Source organism: Dendropsophus ebraccatus, chromosome 7, assembly GCF_027789765.1.
Source record: "Dendropsophus ebraccatus isolate aDenEbr1 chromosome 7, aDenEbr1.pat, whole genome shotgun sequence".
NCBI classification, from domain to species: domain Eukaryota; kingdom Metazoa; phylum Chordata; class Amphibia; order Anura; family Hylidae; genus Dendropsophus; species Dendropsophus ebraccatus.
In genome coordinates, this window is record NC_091460.1 from 131,607,291 (window position 1) to 131,619,256 (window position 11,966).

Genomic DNA, 11,966 nt, shown 5'->3' on the forward strand with positions numbered 1-11,966 from the left:
ATAGATGGCAGATAATAGATGTATAGACATATACTGATGCATATAGATAGCACAGTAGTGGATATATCGCTGCTGCCAGGTGACCCCCCGCTATACAGCACATTAGTCTCTGTGTAGGAGCCGCCATGGGACAGCAGCTCCGGGATAACCGCACAGTAATGTCCTCAGTCCCTGCAGCTCCCTGTCCCGGTGCAGCAGTGCGGGCAGAGGTCACGGCGCGGTATAACGTATGCGGGCGGGCGGGCGGTCATCCCATTATAGCGCAGGAGCCGGCAGCTGCCTCATCCCTCCCCCGCCTGCTCCTCAGCTGCATCCCGGACACGCGTGTCTCGCTGCCCCCCGTCCCTGCTTCGCTATTGGTTGCTCCCTCTCTATTCATTAATGAAATTAGCGGCACGCTTCAGCCGAGCGGGAGCCACCAATCAGCGGGCGGGGAGCGGAGGATACCAAGAAGCTGAGACAGGGGGGTAAGGAGGGGGAGGAGCCGGGAGAACAACAGAACTGTGCGCTAGGAGTGGAGAAGCGGCTGAGGATGAGGGATGCTGAGGAGAATAAGCCGGGCGGGGAGGGGGCGCTGTGCCCCGGGGTAGCTCTGATTGTTTTCGGGCTGTATATAAGGGCTATGGGGAAGGTCGTGTGCCAGACACACAGCCGCCCGGCCACAGGCAGCGTCACTTCACTGCAGCTAGAGGAGCCCGGCGCGTGCCAGGAGAGAGAGAGATAGAGAAGCAGAATCCCAGACCCCGCAGCAGGTCAGTCAGCAGCAGTGTGCACACCTGTGCGAGGATTACATAGGAGATGAAGCCGAGCCTGTTATTTCATAGGGAATTTCTGCATTATAGGAACCTGCAAAGAGTTACTGCAGAGGCTTACTGACAACTCTGCTCCATCTTCCTGAACTTTACTGACAACTCTGCTCCATCTTCCTGAACTTTACTGACAACTCAGCTCTGCTCCATCTTCTTCAAATTTACTGACAACTCCATCAGCTCCATCTTCTTCAGCTCTGCTCCATCTTCCTCAGTTTTACTAATAACTTAGCTCTGCTCCATCTTCCTGAACTTTACTGATAACTCAGCTCTTCTCCATCTTCCTCAGCACTGCTCCATCTTCCTCAGCTCTGCTCTATCTTCCTCCGCTCTGCTCCATCTTCCTCAGCACTGCTCCATCTTCCTCAGCTCTGCTCCATCTTCCTCAGCTCTGCTCATCTTCCTGAACTTTACTGACTCTGCTCCATCCGTCAGGTGCGGTGCCATGTTCTTCTCCAGTCCTATAACATCTTCTCTTCTTCTTCCCCCAGAATGGTGTTGGTAAAGAGCGAGTACCAAGAGGAGGAGATGCCCTCCCCCTGCGCCATGTCTACCTCCAGCCTGTCCCCTCACCCCTGCACCTCCGATGATGAGCAGCACTTCACCCCCAGCCCGCGCTCGGAGGACGGAGACGCTGCCAAGAAGCCCAGACGTAACCGCAACCGCAATGTTAAAAATGGCGAAATCGTCATGAAGATCAAAAAGACCCGCCGCCTGAAAGCGAATAACCGGGAGAGGAACCGGATGCACCATCTAAACTCTGCCCTGGATGCCCTGAGGGAAGTGCTGCCCACTTTTCCTGAGGATGCCAAGCTCACCAAGATAGAGACCCTACGCTTTGCTCACAACTACATCTGGGCGCTGTCAGAGACCTTACGCCTGGCGGACCAGCTCCACGGCTGCACCACCACTTCTCCCATCCTAATGCAGGACTCCCCTTCTTCTCCGAGCCCCTCTGCCTCCTCCTGGAGCTGCACATCTCCCTCTTCTTCCTCCTCCTGTGGCTCGCTGTCCCCTGCCAGCCCTGCCAGCTCCACCTCGGACATGTTAGACTACTGGCAGCCTGCAGATCGTCACTTACATGGAGCCCTGACCCAGCAAAGCCTATGTGCGACCGGCACCCAGGCTTTTATTTGACTTGTCCTGGACTAAATATATGGGACTGCAGAGACCAAATAAACAAGGGTTCTGCCCTATGTATAAAAGCTGGTAAGGGACAGTCTGCCATCTGCTCGCCGCACGCTGGAGAGACGTTCCTACTGGTTCAGGAGAGAAGCACAAACCACATGACAGTGATAGGAATCCGGGCTAGGGAATCCCTTATGTCAGAGTTGTCGCTTAGCTTGAAAATTCCTAAAAACAACCCCGATCCATTCAAGGGGTTATCCAGCGCTACAAAAACATGGCCACTTTCTTCCAGAGACAGCACCGCTCTTGTCTCCAGGTTGGGCGGGATTTTGCTGCTCATTTCCATTGAAGTGAATGGAGCTTAATTACAAACCACACCTGAACTGGAGAGTGGTGCTGTCTCTGAAAGAAAGTGGCCATGTTTTTGTAGCACTGGATAACCCCTTTAAGGTCTGCCAGTCTCGAGCTGTTGGTCGAAGGCGGCCATCATAGAGAGAGCCGATCTGCCGCATCTGGTTCTTCCCTCTGCTCGGTGATTGGTGTGGGAATTTCAAGTGTCAAGCCGAACTTTCCCTCTGACTTGCACTTCGTTCACTTTGCCAGATTTTGTCACAATTACCTTTTGTTCCCTCGTTCTATCTGCTCTTTTCCATCTGTCCGATATGATTTATTTGTTAAAAAAAAAAATCTTTGCTAGGGGACCGGGTTAGAAGTCATTGTATAATTTGTAGGCTTTTGTACCCCTTGAATGGAAGCGTGAAAATTTAGGCTGAACCGACCGAGAAAAAGAGGAAAATGTGAAAAAAAAGGGGGAAAATGGAAAGGGAGGATCCCGTCATCCATAATTTATCCGTTCATTCAGAGGATGAGGAGCCCCCTATTCTTCCAGGAGATTAAAAAGAGAGAGCAGCAGACTAGGAGGAGGACTGTGATCAGATACATGTGTTCACTTTTATTTATTACAGATGAGAATTTCACGGAGTATATGTCTTTTTTGTTTTATTTTTGTTGGTTTTTTTTTTTTTTGTATATTTGAAAGAGTTTATTCTAGAATGTATTTACAGCAAGACGCAAAGAGCTTGTCTTTATAATTATTAAATAAAATCTCTAATTTTCTTAACTTTTTTGTCTACATTGCTTTTCTTCTGTAAGGATAGGAGAATACTAGTAGTGGTTTATGTCAGAACCAATAAAAAAACAAAAAAACCTAACAACTTCCAATAATAAAACTAAATAATTATTATTAAATAAATAATACAAATAATAATATTTAAAAAAAATTATAGTGGCGGATTATGACTTTTTAGTGTTCTTGTACTTTAGTTAGTGATTTAGTAGTTAATCACAATGAGGCTATGTTCCAAGAACGTCTTTTTTTTTTAGGTGAAACAGCTGTAATCCTGAGCTAATGGTGCGTTTACACAGACAGATTTATCTGACAGATTTTTGAAGCCAAAACCAGGAATGGATTAGAAGAGAGGATAAATCTCAGTGTTTCCTTTGGGACCTGTTCTTTGTTCCTGGTTTTGGCTTAAAAAATCTGTCAGATAAATCTGTCTGTGTAAACGCACTATTAAGAACAGCTGTCATGATCAAAAAAAGATGTTTTTTTTTGTTTTTGATTGTTTTTTTAACTAGAAAAGATGTTGTCGGAGCATAGCCTGGCCCAGATTTAGAAAATTTGTCAAATTTTTGGGCAAGAAACTGTGTAAGTGTGGGCAGTTTAAAGCTATGTTCACACACAGTATTTTGCTCAGTATTTTATTTTTTTTCAACCAAATCAGGACTGGGTTGAAAATACAGAAACTGTGCATATCCTTCCATTATAACAGGGATGGGGAACCTTCAGCCCTTCAGCTGTGGCAAAACTACAATTCCCATCATGTCTGGACAGCCAAAGCTAAAGCTTTGGCTGTCCAGGCATGATGGGAATTGTAGTTTTGCCACAACTGGAGGGCCGAAGGTTCCCCATCCCTGCATTATAATCTTCTAGCTTGATTCCACACCTGGTTTTGGCTACAAATATCGCCAGAAATGCTGACCAAATACTATGTGTGAACATAGCCTAAGGGTACTATTACACGGAACGATAATCGGCTGATTATCGCTCCATTGTAATAAATACAACGATCAGCCGATGACAACGATCATCTGCTGATAGTTAATATAGGTTCTGACCTATTTTCGTTGGGCGCCGACCGCGCACCGCTACGTGTAATAGCGCTGCGCGGCCGGCGACTGACGATATACATATACCTATCTACGCTCCAGGGCTGCTTCTGTGGTCTTCTCCCCGGGTCCCACCCGCTCTAGCTTCAGAGTGGCCTGTCAGCTGACAGGCCGCCGGGCCAATCACAGGCCGCAGCGGTCCCATCCTGTGATTGGCTGAGCAGCCTGTCAGCTGACAGGCTGCTCTGAAGCTAGGGCACACGGGACCCGGGGAGAAGCAGACCACAAGAGCAGCCCTGGAGCGTGGATAGGTAATGTATGTAAGGGCTGCAAGGATATCGGTAACGATGTCCCTGCAGCCCTTGTTAAACGATTATCGGGCCGTGTAATAAATCCAGTAAACGAGCAGATCGCTGCTCGTTTACAGGTATTATCGGGCCCCCATCGACCCGTGTAATACCAGCCTTAGAATGGGCCAGGTTTATCACAGTGCATCATACACCTACATTCTGATGCAAGGTGCCGCATCTTAAAGGGAACCAACCACTTAAAAAACGCATGTAAAGCTATGGGAATGTGCTGTAGCAGCACCCAGCACACTTCCCAAACATGCTTTTATACCCCCCGTCCCTGCAATGTACAAGCCAAAAACGTACTTTATAAACTCGGCACTCTGTATGTAAATTACCCCCAAGTAGTCCTCTGGGCGGGGAGCTGCGGGCAAGTAGTCACGGTCCCTGGGCGTTCTGCAGTGCTAATCACGCCCCTCTGGGCGTGATTAGCCTGCATAATTGTGGCGGCGTCATCGGAGGCGCGCTGTCTCTAACGTTAGCACGCCTACGTTCTTGCTGTGCCGCTCATGCGCAGTGCAGCGGGTCCGGTCTGCGACGTACTGCGCACGTGCAGAAAGCCTCAAACTCATTGCTGGAGATCGGCACCAACGGCCGTGATTAATACTTAGCTTACGTTGAGTGAACATGGCCTTAAGGTGTGTTCACACGTACAGGATCTGCATCAAATTTGATGGCGCAGATTTGAAGCTGCAGATTTGCTTTGAATCCTCTTTGACCCTCTACGTGTGAACGCACCCTAAACAGGTTTGCAACGTTTCAACAACCTACCGCTGTTTTTTTTTAAGTCTTGAAAAAGACTGCTAGAGGCGGTTGAAACGTCGCAAACCTGATTATGGAATAAATTCATAATTAGATTTTTAGATAGATAGGAGATAGATAGATAGATAGATAGATAGATAGATAGATAGATAGATAGATAGATAGGAGATAGATAGATAGATAGATAGATAGATAGATAGATAGATAGATAGGAGATAGATAGATAGATAGATAGATAGATAGATGGGAGATAGATAGATAGATAGATAGATAGGAGATAGATAGATAGATAGATAGATAGAAGATAGATAGGAGATAGATAGATAGATAATAGATAGATAGATAGATAGATAGATAGATAGATAGATAGATAGATAGATAGATAGATAGATAGATAGGAGATAGATAGATAGATAGATAGATAGGAGATAGATAGATAGATAGATAGAAGATAGAACGATAGATAGATAGATAGATAGATAGATAGATAGATAGATAGATAGATAGATAGGAGATAGATAGATAGAAGATAGATAGATAGATAGATAGGAGATAGATAGATAGATAGATAGATAGATAGATAGATAGGAGATAGATAGATAGATAGATAGATAGATAGATAGATAGATAGATAGATAGTGAGAAAATACATATGTATGTTGCGGTAGGGTCCAAATAAGGAATAAGCAATAAAGGATTAGGGAAAGGTCTTGTACTTTTTCTATTTACACCAAGATGAGCTACAAATTACATTGTAGTAGATGAACATGTATATATATATATATATATATATATATATATATATATATATATATATATATATATATATATAAAGCCCTGCTGGTGATACCTCCCTGGTGTCTATTGGGGATGATGTACATCTTAATTTAATATACAATGCACCTTGTATCTATAATTCATGTGTTTTCCGAATAATAAGGCAGCCTTAGTTTCGGTGTAATTTATTCATGTAAACTAGCTGTGATTTGTCCCTGCAGTCATGTAACGGGCCCAGTATGTGGAGAATTAGTATGCTAAATAAAGATGCAAATATACTTAAAGCTTAAATATGGTTGATTAGCCTAAGGCGTTCCTGTATGGGAAAGCACATGTGTTCGGAGCTACCTGCCTCCTACTGAGTGTTCTTTAAACACTTGTCAGTCCTCAGGCTTGTGAATATAGATTGTCTACAGGCATTGCCCTGCCTGACAGGCTCAATACCCTCGGCAGAACCCCAGCACAAAGCCATTAAATCCACTATGAATAAACACCCCTCCCAAAGCAATTAAAGGCTGCGGAGCCCAGTGATATCATATACCAAGCTTTCCTTACCAGTAATTGGGGGAATGCTCCAAAGGGCAAAAAAAGTGGTGCGGCTATTCATTGTCATCACAATTATAAGCGTTCAATTAAGGGGGATCGGTAATATGCACATTCTCCAGTTTATACTGGAAGCCTGCAAGAGCCAAAAATATTACTACTCCCACTATATAGGGAGTATATGTTAGGTAACATAACTATGGGAAGGAACTGCTACAAATGATATTTGGATGGACTGTCGCCTATAAAAGTCACAGATTTTATTTATTTTTTTCGCGTTTTCATTCAAAAAGACGTATTGTAATTTGAATGCGTAATCTTTTTCTTTCAACTGCTTTATAGATTTGTAATTCACTTCTAATTAAAAATCTCAAGTCTTCCTATACGTATCAGCTGCTGTATGCTCTGCAGGAAGAGTGTATTCTTTCCAGTCTGACACAGGGCTCTCTGCTGCCACCCCTGTCCGAGTCAGGAAGTGTCCAGAGAAGGAGAGGTTTTCTATGGGGATTTGTTACTGCTCTGGCCAGTTCCTGTCTCGGACAGGGGTGGCAGCAGAGAGCACTGTGTCAGACTGGAAACAATACACCACTTCCTGCAGGACATACGCCAGCTGATAAGGGAAGACTTGAGATTTTTAAACAGAAGTAAATTACAAATTTATATAACTTTCTGAAACCAGTTGATTTGAAAGAAAAATATTTTTGCCGGAGTATCCCTTTAAGTAGTGGGAGTACAACCTATAACAATATTGCAGTATTCATGAAACCCATAAATACTACCTCATACAGCACCTTCAGGATAAGCCTTTTCTGCATTGCCTAAAAACTGCAATACATACCCAGCAGAGCCATATACAGCTTATCTGTGCTGTATACATTGACTGTTCAAGAATAATAGTATATTATAGCATCGGTTAGTGCTGGTCCTTTTACTTGGTGCTTGGTGCGTTTACACAGAGAGAGTTATCTGGCAGATTTTTGAAGCCAAAGCCAAGAACAGACTATAAACAGAGAACAGGTCATATCGGAAAGACTGAGATCCATCCTCTTTTCAAATTCATTCCTGGCTTTGGCTTCCAAAATCTGTCAGATAAATCTCTCTGTGTAAACGCACCATAAGAGACGGCATTATATGGGTGAAAGTATATGGGCTTACTTTTTAATTAGTATTATCAACCGTTTCGGCTAATAAGCCAATAAGTATAAGCTTGGGCATGCAGCCATGATATTTCCAATGACAGCACCAGCAGTAGAATGGGCCAGATGTGGCTTCCAACCATTATGGCACTGGCATAGAAACCAACCAGTTCAACATGTCAATAGGCTTCGTTAAAGGGGTTGCTCACCAAAATTTTTTTGTCATTAAAAGCAACTGGTGCCAGAAAGTGGCAGAGATTTGTAATTTACTTCTATTTAAAAAATATCTTGTTTTCCAGTACTTATCAGCTGCTGTATGTCTTGTAGGAAGTGGTGTATTCTTTCCAGTCTGGAGAGCAGGAGAGGTTTTCTATGGGGATTTGCTATTGTTTTGGACAGTTCCTCATATGGACAGAGATGGCAGCAGAGAGCACTGTGTCGCACTGCTTCCTGCAGGACATACAGCAGCTGATAAGTACTGGAAGACTCAAGTTTTTTTTTATAGAAGTAAATGACAAATCTCTGGCACTTTCTGACACCAGTTAATGACCTTTATGACCTGATCTCTGTTTATAGTCTGTTTCTGGTTTTGGCTTCTAATCTTTGGCAGATAATCTGTCAGATAATCTTTCTGTGTAAATGGACCCTTACTAGTGTTACTTATAGCCCTATTCCACGGAACGATTATCGTTCATAAACTCGCTCCAACGACCGCTCGTTAACGATCACTAAACGATTTTTTTTAGCGAATGATAACACATAACGTGAACGATATATGTAGTGTAACAATTATTTTGCGGTCGCTACATGGTCGTTTAAAACGTTCGCCGGGGTGACCATACAACACACCTACTTTTTTTAAACCTTTTTACGAACGACTGAAAGATTTCTAATTTTACGAACCGATTAGCGAATTATCTTTCAAAGACCAACTACTTTTTTTCGACATGCTGAAAAACAATTTTGAACGACAGTATAACAATTTCGATGTAAAATATAAGAAGTGGAGAGTGGGCACTCAGACATGCAAACACACGGCTAGCTAGACCCTTAGCCAGGTCCGGGCAACAGTCACTATTATGGTGGTGCTCTACTGAGATCCGAGAAGTAGATGAACACACGTAGAAAATATGCAGTGGCACTCACCGGATCCTTAAAATGATGCTTTATTTCAGGGCATATACAGAGCAACAAACAAGTGCATTCCACTGGGAAGGAGCGACGATCGTTTCGCGCTACCGCGCTTCGACTGGCTCACAGTGATTACGTCATCGGGCGCAGCTTAAGTAGCTCATTACAAGCTGTGCGTCTGAGACGTCATAATTGCAATATAAAACAAGTGTACAAAAATACAAAATGTGTAAACAATGTATACCAATAATATATACACAAAACAATAATAAAATCTAAAGGACAAACTACAAAAAGGAGCTCATTTCCAATCTGTCATTAAGACCTGCAGGTCCCATGGCTCCCGTCCGTATAATCCAGGAGGTCTCGGTCCTGAGCAATGCTATATGCCGATCACCTCCATTCTTATTGGGCGGTACCATCTCGAGACCTATAAATTTAAGGCAAGAAGTGTCACCATTATGTAGCTCTCTTACATGCGAGATTACTCTAGGGGAGCCGGACCCTGATCTAATGGAATGTACATGTTCTCTAAAACGGATATGTAAATTACGGATAGTTTTGCCTATGTAGAAGGCTCCACATACACATAGCAAGGCATAAACCACGTATTTAGATTTACATGTCAAGAATTGTTTGATTTCCCATTCTACTCCTCCGAGACATACATATTTGAGACAAGCATTGAAAGAGCAGTGTGAACAATGACCACATTTATAATTACCGTAGAGGTGATTATTATGGAGCCATGTACCTTCCTTCTTTTGTCTATTGTGTCTGAGTCTATCTCCTATTGTGTGCGTGCGTCTATAGGAGAAGAGGGGCTGCCGTTTGGCTGTCTCTGCTAAATCTAGATCATTTTCAATAAGATGCCAATGGCGTCTAATAACCTGCTGGATAATCCTATCCATCGGAGTATGTGTAAAGGTAAATACAAAGCGATTGGAATCCTCCTTCACTTTCCCATCGCAGGTATCCAGGAGGTTGTGTTGTGTTCTGGTCTTAGCTCTATCCCAACCTTCTTGTACTATAGTCTGGGGGTATTTTCTAGCTATGAAGCGTTTAGAAAGCTCCGCTGCTTGTCTATCAAAGCTATCCTCACCACTATTCAGACGTCTCAATCTCAAGAACTGGCTATATGGTATGGATCTCTTGATGTGAGGGGGGTGGTAGCTATCAAAATGAAGAAGAGAGTTAGTAGCTGTGGCTTTACGAAAGCCTGATGTGGTGATACTACCATCTTTGATTTCTACCCTCACATCAAGAAAATCCAAGGTATCTCCTCCATATACAGAAGTAAAGGCCATGTTCATTTTGTTACCTGAGTTGAGATAGTCAACAAAAAGGGAAAACTGTTCTCTAGTACCGGACCAAATAATAAATACATCGTCCATGAATCTAAGAAAAGTAACAACATATTGGATGAAAGGGTTAGTCATGGAAAATATGTAACGTTTTTCAAAAATAGCCAGAAATAAATTGGCTACTGAACATGCCACTGGTGTCCCCATTGCCACCCCCGATATCTGTTTAAACCATGTGTTATTAAATTTAAAAGCATTATGGCTCAATACAAATTCTAGGGATTCCCCAATAAAGTTAATGCAGGACTCCGGTTTCCCTAATCCTGCCAGGACCTCCTGGATTGCCTGCACACCCGCATCCTGAGGGATGCGGGTATACAGGCTCTCCACATCAATGGAGGCCATGGCATAACCTTCTTGCCATGTAATACCTCGTAAAGCCCTCAAGAAATCACCTGAATCTTTAAGGTACGTGGGGATACTCTGCAGGGTGGGACGTAGGAGCCAATCCAGGTACTTCGACAGACTTTCGGTAACAGATCCTATCCCTGCCACAATAGGACGCCCGGGAGGGTGGGTAAGTGATTTGTGGACTTTAGGGAGGAAGTACCAGGATGGCTCTTTGGGGAATTCAGGTAACAGTTTTTCTGCCGTACGTTTAGAGATAGCTCCCCTTTCTACTTGGGTTCTCAACAAGGTTTGTAGTTGGCCAAGAAATTTAGTGGTGGGGGCTTCTTTAAGCTGCAAGTAGACAGAGGAATCATGGAGTAATCTATTAGCCTCATGGAGGTAATAGTCCATGTGCATGACAACAATATTACCTCCTTTGTCTGCCCTCTTGCAGATCAAATCAGTGCGGTTGCGGAGCCAGGACAGTGCTCTAGATTCACCTGCTGTCAGGTTAGGATTATCAGTAGGATAAATAAGAGATTTAACATCTTTAGTTACCATGGTAGAAAATAAATCTAACGTACCCCCTGGTTGAATGGGGGGGCAGAAGGTAGATTTCCGACCCCCTACAAAGTCACTGTCCGGCTCCACTAGTGGTGGAACAACCTCTCCATCTGTAATGCTAGACAATAACAAAGTACCTTCTACTATGTCCACCGGGACGTCCATCAAGGAACTGAATCCAAGAGGACCTACTTGCGCTGGTATTTCCCCCGGTAATCTAGACACAATATTCACAGGTTTTTTAGCAAAGAATTTTTTTAGACTCATTTTACGTACAGCTTTAAATAGGTCTACCTCAAATTTAACTGGATCAAATTTCTCAACCAAACAAAAATTCAGACCCTTAGAGAGTAGGGACACACAGTCATTAGTCAGGGGTACATCAGTGAGGTTAATAACAGATGATGTACCTTGGGTAATGGAAGAGTCCTCTAATGCCACGATACTTGTTTCCTTTTCTGCCCCTGATTCCATCTTGGGGCTCTTCTTCCTTCTCCCCCTTCGTGTGCTCCTCCTAAAGGGGCCGCATCCGATCTAGGGGTTACAGCTGGTCTGTTTCCTATTGGACCTCTTGACGCTTCGTCCGAAAGGCTGGAGTCGGAATCCGTGGTCCAGAAGTCTTGGCTCCTCTTTTTCTGTTTCCTGCGGTTCCATTGTTGTTTTTTATTTTTGAAGGATTTATTGCTCCAGTTGAAAACTTTGTCGTTCTCGTAGTCCATCTTATCCTTCAAAAATTTGTCACGTTTTTTCTCCTTTATCTCGGCTTGGGTCACAATAAGTTTTTTATCCAATTTAGACCAAAAGTTTTTATTTTGTTCTTCGGAGAATCTACTTTTGAGCTCTTTCTTAGCTCTACATAATTCCACGGTAGTATTCTCATAGTCCACTTGACTCCGTTGGAGT

At 43.6% G+C, this 11,966-nt stretch overlaps 1 protein-coding gene across 2 annotated transcripts; it reads left to right on the forward strand.

The window, feature by feature from the left end:
• Window positions 1–414: 414 nt before the first annotated feature.
• NEUROG2 (neurogenin 2) lies at window positions 415–2,972 on the forward strand. 2 transcript variants are annotated; one of them, XM_069976811.1, is made up of 2 exons: window positions 415–467; window positions 1,301–2,972. In XM_069976811.1, exon 2 carries the CDS (start codon window positions 1,302–1,304, stop codon window positions 1,944–1,946), a length of 645 nt encoding a protein of 214 aa, XP_069832912.1. In that variant the 5' UTR covers window positions 415–467; window position 1,301; the 3' UTR covers window positions 1,947–2,972. The 2 variants fall into 2 exon arrangements, with proteins under 2 accessions (XP_069832912.1, XP_069832910.1); XM_069976809.1 differs by lacking the exon at window positions 415–467 and adding an exon at window positions 518–752.
• Window positions 2,973–11,966: the final 8,994 nt, after the last annotated feature.

Bases quoted from the DNA above. Each gene is read 5' to 3' on its own strand.
- NEUROG2 (XM_069976811.1), top strand. From the start codon at position 1,302: ATGGTGTTGGTAAAGAGCGAGTACCAAGAGGAGGAGATGCCCTCCCCC.